This window comes from Rattus norvegicus, chromosome 19 (assembly GCF_021556685.1).
Source record: "Rattus norvegicus strain SHRSP/BbbUtx chromosome 19, alternate assembly SHRSP_T2T, whole genome shotgun sequence".
NCBI lineage: Eukaryota > Metazoa > Chordata > Mammalia > Rodentia > Muridae > Rattus > Rattus norvegicus.
Window position 1 is genome coordinate 24,672,241 of NC_141552.1, and position 11,205 is coordinate 24,683,445.

The 11,205-nt window shown below is 45.9% G+C and overlaps 1 protein-coding gene across 2 annotated transcripts in view; it reads left to right on the top strand.

Moving 5' to 3' along the window:
• The first annotated feature begins 684 nt into the window (after positions 1-684).
• LOC147999213 (disks large homolog 5-like) overlaps positions 685-11,205 on the top strand; it is a 100,283-nt gene continuing 89,762 nt past the window's right edge. Inside the window, exons 1-6 of one of the 2 annotated variants that reach the window (XM_087596316.1) lie at positions 685-841; positions 1,872-2,031; positions 2,497-2,640; positions 3,274-3,440; positions 4,152-4,257; positions 4,376-4,652. In XM_087596316.1, coding sequence (XP_087452442.1) covers positions 715-841; positions 1,872-2,031; positions 2,497-2,640; positions 3,274-3,440; positions 4,152-4,216 — 663 coding nt within the window. In that variant the 5' untranslated portion in view covers positions 685-714 and the 3' untranslated portion in view covers positions 4,217-4,257; positions 4,376-4,652. Of the gene's footprint in view, positions 842-1,871; positions 2,032-2,496; positions 2,641-3,273; positions 3,441-4,151; positions 4,258-4,375; positions 4,653-11,205 lie in introns of those variants that run through there. The other variant, XM_087596317.1, reaches the window with a different exon arrangement.

Genomic DNA, 11,205 nt, shown 5'->3' on the forward strand with positions numbered 1-11,205 from the left:
TCCTTTAGCGACATTGGTGCAGAGAGCAGAACCCCACAAGCAGCATGAGGTTCCCTTCACTGGTGTCTCCAATATTGCATTTTCCTCTGCCAACTGGTCTCCACACTTTTCCTAGCACCTTAAAGACTTCAACTCTTTCTCCTAAGGAATTTTCTGGCAATTGTCGATTGCTAAGCACATGACTTCATGAGTGTTCCCCTAATACACACGCATGTTGTAACCTACCATGCAGACTATTTCTTGATGTGATATAAAGCACCTGTACATAATGAGACAGGAGAACTTTTGACTGCATATTCAAGCTGGTGTGAAATCTCAGAAAGGTTTAATGGCTAACATTGGTGAATGTGGACAATTTGAGTTAGGATGAGACATTTTGGGGCAAGATATGGAAGGAAACATTCATTTAGATGCATAGTAATTACTAAGGTTTTTATAATCAAGCCTTGAGGAAAATTTGGCTTTGGAAGCAGGAGATGCTCAGTGGCTCTGCCCCAGGAAAGTCTCCTGGAAAGGGCACCTCTGCTTATGCTCAGTACAGGGAGAACATTAGCAGGGAGGCAAAGTCTGCTCCCCATGACATCAGCTGTCCCTTCTTGGACATTCTATTGTCTCCTAGAGAGTTCTGGAATCCTCTGCGATGTCACCAGTGTTGTAGTGACGACCAGTGCCCTAGTTTCTCTCAGTCTGAGTCTGGCGGTTACAAGCTAAGACATGTTTTCCTGTCTTCGCAAGCGTTTTGGGAGGGGGAACGTCGATTCTGGAGAGACTAGAGTGAAGGAGTCTGGCCTTTCGTCTCAAAGTAATGATGGACAAAGACAGCACTTCTGGGGAATGTGGAGTAAGTTCTGGGTAGTGTATTTTGAGCTTCCTGCCAGGGTGGCTGCAGGCTTACGCTGACCTTTCTAGCAATGGGCCACAACAACTGGAGCATCTGAAAAGGAATTGAATTTCCATGAATATCACAATTCCTGAAAGTCAGGATTTCAGAACTTTAGTTTCCCCATCCCCACTGGGAGGATATGGTAAGGCCAATGCTATTATACTGTGGACTTCTGGTCTTTACTTTTCAGTTCATTTGTTATGTTACATTGATATAATAACCTCATCAGTAGTCATGGAGGGTCCACCTTTTCTGAGTTTAGACAGGGCAGCAATGTATTTCACTATCATTGCTTCTTTAAATACAGTGGGTATCTGACAGTAGTAACAGGGAGAGATTGTGCTCCAGGCAATAACCTTATGTTCTTAGACCTTCTCTGATTTCTTCTAACTGGCAGGGTCATCGTTAGCTTTATATATTAGAGTGTGTGTTACAAACATGTTTCTAAAATACCAAAACTATTTGGATCGTGTAGACCAAGATTCAGCCTGTAACCTATTCGCACTTCTGGGGCATTTGGTATTTCACATAGGGACACTGATAAGTCTGTTGAACATATCCTCCCCGGAAATGCGTTTTAAATCCAAAGTTGTTGGCTTAGAGTATCAGGGTAGGGCATCTGAGTGTCTCCAATCACTCAAGTTTTCTGGATGGTGAATTTATCATCTGAGTTCTGAAGCCACAGGAGTGAGGGTCCTGAAACCAAGCTGTACCCTGTTCAGCTGATGATAATCCTGGAGAAGCCATCTCCGTGGTACATGTAAGCACGTGATGTCCGGCATAGGGAACACCTGGCTGCTTATGTCTCTTGGTATCTATAGAGTAGTGGGAGAACTGAGATCCACTGAGGAGGCCTCTTAAGCATAGACCAATCGCCTAGCAGTGACACTGGGTTCCTGGCTTATTCTCCTGTTTAGGCCTCACTGAGGTCTATGAACACTCTATGCATTCTCCCCATGCAGGTTCACTTGTGTTCTTCTACCTACAGACGCTGGGAGAGAAACATCATCCCCTGGCACTGAACTAAGCGAGAATCAGGCCAAGAAGGAAAAGGAGAGGCTGATTAAAGAGCTGCAGCTCATTACCGAGGAGAGAAATGACCTGAGAGATCGCCTGAGGTTTCTGACAGAGAGATCCATGAAGAACAGGTATGAATCGCTCCAAATGCTCTTGTTTCATTCCTGGGTCTGCAAGGTCACCTTCTTATCCTATTAAGGTTTTGGGTTCTAGAAAGCTGTGCCTCCCTAACCACCCTGTGCTAAACCTCACCTCCCATATAGTGGAGATTCAGAACCTGACCCTTCCTGAGGAGTGAGATTGAAAATGGACTCATCTGCTTCCATTTATTTAAAAGCAGAACTTGTGGTCTGAATGAAGAATTCAGGGATAAAGTCAGGGAGAGTGAGTTCCCAGTGTGCATTTGCAAAGCCCTTGACAGCTGGTGGCTTTGCAAGATTGTAATTGCAGTGAGTTTATGGTGAGTCTCTGTACTTGCTAGGCAGGTGACTGAGTGCTGGAAGATCCAGGCAGCAGCCTGGGGTAATTTAGGACCCACCCTGAGTTCATATATTCCTAAATGCCGATGTTCATTGTATTCTATCATTTGGGGCCAGGTCACACTTCAGGCCAAATCCATATTATGAAGACCTGGAGAGAATGGAGGAGGCGGTCATGTCAATTCTGCACAACTTAGAGATGGAGAACACTGAGGTCCATGAGAACAACCATAGGCTGAAGAAGGAGATTACCTTCTCTAGGTAAGTCCTGGTCAGAAAGGCTATCACTTGTGGAATGGCCATTTCTGACTTTCTTTGTTCTGGATTGGACGGTCTTCAGCTCTGGTTCTATCTCTTGTGCTATTTACCCATCAGTGTTCCAGGGTCATTAGGACTCAGTTTTCAGTTCCATAAAAGACTGTTCCTCATCCCAGGATTGTCGAGGCATCTTCAAAAGGCTCTAGAGAGAACAGCACTGATTGAATTCAGCAGAAGTTTATTAGGCTGACCTGGACCTATGGTGTCACACCAGGTTTTACAACACTCAGTGCGTGGACCACATGGTTAGCATGACCTTCTCTTGGTTCTACTGACCTCTTTTGAGGGTGTTGGCCCAGTACTAATTCATGTTGCCCCCATGCATTGGGCTTTCATGGATAGTTGTGGATCCATGTTCTTTCTCAGAGGTGTGGACACTAATTGGTGTCAGGCCAAGCAAACAATTTATTCTTCCCCGAATTAACTCTTTATGTTCTGTGCAGCAGCCTTATATGTATCAAGATGCATTTTATTAAGTCTTCATGGGTATCTGGGACCTGGTAGAGTTAGTGGGACTTGGGAGTAGGAATGGGAGAAAGGGCCAGCATGATCTTACTATGCAGACTGTATTTCCAGAAACCTGCTCAGCCAGCTCCTGATGGAGAACACATGTAGGAAGAAGTTGGTCCCACTGAAGCAGGAGAGCAAGGAGGTACATCTTGATTGTGCACTGAACCAGAAATATTTGGTTGACTTTAACAAGAAAGATAAAGACCATCAACGGACAGAACCAGCATTATCAGGTAGGGACCTGTTAGCTTAACAATATCTGATAAAATTTGCCAATTTGATACATCTTTGCTTCTCTTACCACCTTTCTAATTTACACTCACAACCAGCCAACCACCTCATGTAATGGAATTGTTCATTGCTCTGCCTATGCACAAGTATTCTGGGAAGTTAACCACTTTTCAGAAACTGAATTATTGTGCAAGCATATTTTGCTGCTCGTTTTGAAGCTGCAGTCTAGAAATGGTGACAGATGAATAACATATCATATTATTGCATATCCATGTGATACATTGGATCCTATGTAGAGTTTTGAACAAGTTCTTGGTTCTTTGACAAATGACACACTGTGGTCATGTGATCTCTTGTGTAGGAAGCACCTTTGGGATAAGAACCAAGTGCAAATGTCAAATTAGTACTTGTCATTGGCTTTATCCTTGGTGACATATGGACATCTCCTTTCTTCCTGCAACCTGATGAGGTCTCTTGCCATTGCCCTGTTCTTGTTTTGCACTGGTATAAGTCTGGGTCCCATATTGTCAGCCCACATTACTGTGAGGCTCTCTGGAGATTTTGCCCTGCCCACAGAGTTAGCAACAATGATATCACTTAAAATGTCCATGTCGACTGTCCAATAGAACTGAGGTGGTAGAAGGCAGCATTCTGACAGCTGGCTTGCATTTCCCCACCAAATCAGTGTCTGAAAAACTGCCTTCCTCTCCCAGGTCTCAGAAAGTGCAAGAGAGCTGGAATTGGACACACAGCAATAAGAGAGCTTCCTGAAGAATAAGTTGCTTTCTCAGGAGTCCCTGATGACCAACATCCTGAATGGTAACAACATTTTTTGGATGAGTATTCATCCTCTGAGTTAATTTGTCATTTCTTAGAGACGCTAAATTTATATACCACTAAGCCAGCCTGACTGATTGAAGTCTTACTTTCTTCTCAGAAAACAGCACTTGAGAGACAACTTGGGGGACCGCCTTTCATTATGTGGGCTAGAGGAGAAACAGCAATACATCTGTGCTTCTAAATGTTCCTTAAGAATATGCTTTTAGAAATATTTTTGTCATGATTTTAATTGAAGTTTTCTTTTTGTTGTTTCATATTTATATGTTCTTGTTACTATTTTTACTTTCAAATATTTTTAAATATTTTTATTCATTTTAATCCTGTTTTGTTGTAAAAATGTATTTGTTATGAATAAAAATTGAATTCTATCTCTTGACTCTTAAGACCATCATTCTTACTCAAGGGTTCTCTCCCCTCCTGTGGACTTAGAACTGACAGCTACACATGGATCTCTGCATGTTCCATGGATCCTGGGCTAATAAGTGAATTCAAAGTCACCAAGGGGTACTCAGTGTGACAGTGTCTTTTGTGTGGAGAATGTGGCTGTTCCTCGGACACACACTTTATGATGTAATCACTGACATGCTTTACCCAATTGTTAGGGTCCATGTGGTTCTTCTGAGAGAGCAGCAGGTGCTCTACCCTGCGAGTCATCACCACATCTCCTGTAGGTGGCTTTTGTTATTCCACATGAGGTGCTGTATTAGGTGGACAGGATCACCTATGATTAAATAGAGAGATCTCAGGAGATGTGTGTTCACAGGGAACTTACTGAGCTGTGCGTGCTCAACGTGTTAGGTTGCCAGGCATCCCTACAGGGCTCTGGTGTCCCCACTGCTCATTGTGGGTCAGGATTGTCCTCCAGCATCACTTAGTGTCCATATTAGAGCAGATCATTCACCTGTTATCAATGATGACCATATGTATTCTGCACATCTGATAAAATACAGAATAGAAACTAGCTTCTTGTAGGCCAGCTTGGCATAATCAGTTTTTTGATTGTTAGCAAGAAAATTATTGTAATCTAAGCAGTTTAGGAAGGAACCTCAAGAGCATCCATAGTGAATGTAGCCTGCAGCTGTGAACACAGGTTTCTGTTGGAGAGCAGGCCTGTGCAAGCCCAACCGAGGTGGGACAGTTCAAGCTACCCTTTTTCCATGGCCAATCTGGGATCATATTGAGAATGTATTTTTTCCAGGTGACTGATTTCCAATTTGTGGAATTCATCTAACTTGCTGAGAGTGCAGGTGACTCAGAGAGTTAAAGTACAGAAGGACCAATCCAGTATGTCCACAAAAGCTTGCTGTCACCCCAGGGCTTTTAGAAGCTCAGCAGCTAGAGAAGCAATGTAGTATTTGGTTACTCTCATGCTTAGGTCTAGTCATTCATTAAAAGCTGACCATGACACAAAAAGTGTCATCTGTGTCAAAACTAGTTGTAACTAGATTTACACCACACTATCACATCACTACCGTATTTGAGGTTCTCAGTTACTATCTAAGAACCTGGAAGAGGCCTGGGTCTTGCTACACAAACTCATAATTTATGTCTTCATGACACTGTGTGCTTTGTTCTGTTGATGCTACCATTGGCATACAATACCTTGGATACTTTGTGCTGACATCTGTGACATGAGACAATAGTTCATGTCATCCTATCCTGAATAAAATGTCCTTAGAGTACAGTGTAGTGGGAGGGGCCTTCTTTTCCTGTGAGATAGCAAAACATTTCCAGTCTTCAGTCAAGTCTGACAGCCATTGTCCAGTACCTGTCTTGAGTTGTCCACATTTTCAGCTGAGAGTCTTCATCCAGGCTGCTCTATAATTCTGTAGAAGATTAATAGGGTTCCAGCCCTAGGATTTAATTCAGTGTGACTGCACTTGCCGAACATGCTCAAAGCCCTGAGATCCACCCTAGCCCTCCGTGCTTTAGAGAAAGAAAATAAAGAACCACATTGCAGTTGAAGTTTCTCATCCAACAAAAGGAGAGCCTGCATAGGGCCTTTAAGTAACTCTAAACCCCAGCTTCTGCCCACAACTCCCTCCATCAATTCCATGATTGGTGTGTTTTCACTACTACTCACTTTCTTCTGTGTGCAAAGAATGTGCACCATGTCAGTAAGTGTGTGTGTATGTGTGTGTTTGTGTGTGTGTGTGTGTGTGTGTGTGTGTGTGTGTGTGTGTGTGTAGTCCCTAGTGAAAACTGTCGAGATACATGCAGACTCATGCTACTACTGTCCCATGGCACCTTGCAGGGAACCCTGAAATGGTGGCTACTTTAATACAGTCTAAACCGGGTGTGCATGGTTTCTGTAAGGTCACCACTACAGAGAGCAGGAAAAGCTTCAGTAGTCACATGGATGTGATCAATCAGTGTTAGTCATGCCCTTCCAGCATGGTAGACTGCAGGTTGTCTGTCCCCAGCACTTTGCTCTCTTGTGCCCAAACAATGCCAAGGTCAGGGCCGTTGAGCCGTGAGGCAGAGGCTCACCACCCTCAGTGCTGCCTAAGACCGCTAAGACTGTCTCTTTTGGGTGTGTGCGTGCTGGACACTCATGGATCCTGAGATCTCCGCAGCTGAGGTGAAACAGTACCGGAGCCATTGCAATGTGGGCACACATTTGGTTTTGGAGCTGGGCCACTCTTTGACTTTTATTGAGTGGAGAGACAACTGTTGGCTGAGCCTGTGGTGAACCGGATGGCCCCTGGCCACATCAGCAGTCAGCAGTATCAAAGCTGAGCAACCAGTGTTTTATGTTTCATTTTGTCATCGCTGGTCAGTGTTCTGATGCCACAGCACATGGCTGGTCTCAATCTCCCCATGTGGCCACAATCCCTAATTGATATTGCCTCCACTTCCCAAGTGCCACTGGGATTTCTGTAGAACCCCTAAGGCAGCAGCAAGCAGGAGCTCCTGACTATTCCCTCCCTGCTCTCTGGATCTGCAAGTCGTTCTGTGTACATATGGCTATTCCCTCATATACTCTTGATGCCATGATACCTTAATAAACACTTGAATCATGCCCTGATGGCCAGTTTTCAACTGCTACCTGACACCATCTATAATCGCCTGGGAAATGAGGGACAGTCTGGATCAGACTGTCTTTTGAGCATGACTATGCTTGACTGTCTTCGTTGCTGTGGGAGATGCCAGGCAACCTCTTTTCTGATCCTAGAGTCCCTATACCCAGCCACTTGTCCCCTCTACAGCCAGACCCTACTTCTGCTCCTAGGCACTGTCTTGGACTTCCTTCCCTCAGGTGGCTTCTCTCCTTTGGTTGCTACAGAAACCTGTTATGAGGAAAGGAACAGGGAGTTAAGAGTTCAAAGCCATCTTCCCACTGATGTTCTTTCTCAGAGGTCAGTGGGACACTTAAAGAGTTTTGTGTATACATTTTATTAAGCAAGGGACAATCATGCATCAGACACAGGAAACTAACAGCACATCTACTGGACCTCCTTCAACACCTGGGCATCTCTTATGGCCTGTGCTTCTGTGTGCTGAAACCTGGGGACCAACTTCCTGTGGGGTTTTCCAGGGTGACTATGCACATTACTACACTGGCGTAAATCCTCAAAACTCACAAACATCAACAGGACTGCCACAGGAACGGTTCTACATCAACAGATACCACAGATCAGCAAGCAGAAGCATGGGAGGGTGGTGCTGTGGCTCACACACTTCTCTTTCCTCACTAGGGCAGGTGACCCGCTGAAGAAAACAATGGGGCAGCAGGATAGAACAGGAAAACTACAACCCAGTCCTTGCATTAAACACCCAAGCACATTTAGACTAGAAGAGAGAAGTTTGCCAAGAATGAGGGCCACTTTGGACATCCATCATCAATACCCCTGGCTGTCTAGGCCAGCATCAGATCCAGCAGTCTCCAGGCAGCTTTCCGCCAGGCCCTCAAGGGTGCTAAGAGCATTAACCATGAAAAATAGAACAAGATCTCTGCCTCTTGCCTGACTGACAGCCAAGCATGTGTATGCCCTGGCTATGCTCATGCTGGGACCCCTTCTAGATATTAAGATATAGAGACCTGATAGTTGATTAGGACCCTGTTCGAAAAGGAAGACACCGGATATTTCCCTCTGGCATCCATATGTGCATGCATGGTTGTACAAGCTGGTAGAATCAATCTCTCTCTCTCTCTCTCTCTCTCTCTCTCTCTCTCTCTCTCTCTCTCTCTCAAAGTTTTGAAGCACAGCAGAAGAATCTCTGGGACTCTAAGCCTGAGCAACCTCATCTGTGAGCCACAGCTTCTGTGTGAGAGCTCCTTTGTGTGAGAGGGGTAGGGTGACTGAGGAAGTTTGCTGGTGTCCATCCCTGGCCTGCATGTGCATGCATACAGAGACATGGACACATGCACATGCTGAGTACCCCTCATCCAATCCTGAAATCTGAAAACATTGAATTTCAAATCCAGGCATTCTCCTAACCTACACCTTCCCTCAGGAATTGGAGATGAGGCCTTGCAAGAATCCTCAACCAGTGAGACTGGCCCAGACCTTCTGAGATCCATTCTGCCCCAGGAGAACACAGCAGGTGGTATCAGGACAACACAGAAACTCAAGACTCCAGCCTGATGCAGGGACCGCCTGCTGGGTTAGAAGACTCAGCATCAGGTTCCTGAAGGAAAACATCACCTCTGAACACACAGGGTGGCTGTGGCTATGCCTTCAAGGCATCTTCAGCAGCAGCTTAAATGGACTAGAATTGACTATGGGAACCTGCCTGCAGGGTGATGTGAGAATCCTTTTGCTCAGGCTTGATCGCTAGATGTTGCCACAGAAAACCTTGAACTCTTCTTGGAGTACAGTCCAGGCAGAGGCTGAACACAAAACATTCTGATTATGAACTGAGTTTAACAGATAATCCGGATCCTGAAGGCCACAGGCCCAAAGGTCTGCACTGTAGGGGTGAGGCATCACTGCAGGGATGACCACACAGTGCAGGGGTGAGGAGTCACTGCAGGGATGACCACACACTGCAGGGGTGAGGAGTCACTGCAGGGATGACCACACAGTGCAGGGGTGAGGTGTCACTGCGGGGATGACCACACACTGCAGGGGTGAGGTGTCACTGCAGGGATGACCACACAGTGCAGGGGTGAGGTATCACTGCAGGGATGACCACACACTGCAGGGGTGAGATGTCACTGTGGGGATGACCACACACTGCAGGGGTGAGATGTCACTGCAGGGATGACCACACACTGCAGGGGTGAGGTGTCACTGCGAGGATGACCACACAGTGCAGGGGTGAGGTGTCACTGCAGGGATGACCACACACTGCAGGGGTGAGGTGTCACTGCGGGGATGACCACACACTGCAGTGGTGAGGTGTCACTGCAGGGATGACCACACACTGCAAGGGTGAGGTGTCACTGCGGGGATGACCACACACTGCAGGGGTGAGGTGTCACTGCGGGGATGACCACACAATGCAGGGGTGAGGTGTCACTGCGGGGATGACCAGCAGTATCCCAGCCTTGGCCTGGGAATAGCCATTGACACCCACACTTTCTGGGGCAACACTGTCTCCTGAGGATAGAGTCAGGCCAGGAGCAGCAACTGATGTTCAAGAAGGACAAACTTTCTTCACCTCCTGCCCATGCTGGCCCTAGGATCTGGGCTTTTTTGGTGACATGAGTGCTGAGCCGCCCAGGTAGATGGGTTTTCAGGGGTCAGGTGGTGATTGTCACCAAAGATATCCATAAGGATAAGTCATACTGTACTAATTCCCATATTAGATCCCTTCTCACAGGTCACAGAGGCCATAGTGGGTCCTAAATGTGGAGTCAGGTTCCTGTGCACTTTTGAGGAGACTGGTCAGACATTTAGGCTTCGTGATATTTTGTTGGCATTATTTTGGGGGGGATTTTATTTTTACTGTTGGGGCCAAACCTGGGGCTGCCATGTGGAGGTAAAAGCTTTGCCAAAGCTGTAGATCATCCCTAATAATAAACTCCTGAATTCTCCCAATCCTGGAACTATCTAGGTCCCTCACATGATGCAACCTTTGGGGCATTCCTCACATAGAATCATGGGGTGGACTGCATCCCAAAGAGAGACAGTGGGAAAAATTCCCCAGTGTCTCCCTGTGGCTGTGACGATGGGAGTGCTGACCAGTGGAATGCAGGCCCCATGTGAAAGCCTTTTGGTTTCTACTTGAGTGGAATCTTCACCATGCCTTTTTTTTTTTTCTAGAAACACAGGTTGCCCTGGAACTTACAGTCTTCCATCACCCTGACTCAGTTTCCCATGACTGGGATCATAGGCTTAAATTACTATGCCCATTTTTCTTTTTTGTATTTATAAATCTGCTAAAAAGCCAGAAGGATCCAGAATGTAAAATGGTGCGGTCCAAGGCATTTCCAACAGGGGATTCTTGACCTAGGAGTATCCAGACCAGTGTTTATTGTGTGGCTACTTCATTCCCATAACAGCTTATATTTGACAAAGAATTCCAAGTTGTGATATCACTGGGCAGCAGGTGATATCCCATACAGCAGGACTGACTCAGGTTGTAATTAAGGCTGGAGAAAATTACTAGGACCCTGGTAATCCTACCACCCTGGGGCCTTTAGATAGCCTTAATCTGATCTTCCCCCCTGTGCTATTAATCAATTGCTCTTGAAGGTAGATTTGAATTTACAGTCACTGTGAGGCAGGAGAATTAGGACCCTACAGTCACTCTGGGCTCCATAGGAAGAGCCTGTTTCAATAGTAAAAGAGGTCACCTGTGAGTTCTTACTGTCTTCCCTGAGGCCTTACTGCTGGAGTTAGACTAGCTGTCTCACCAATTGAAGTAGAGGGCAGAATGCTGGTGCCTTCTATAGTGAGGACTAGTGACAGATGGTCTATGGAAATTCTAGAAAGGTCTACAAGTATTTATGTCGTGTGCATGGGAACTGCTGGCTTC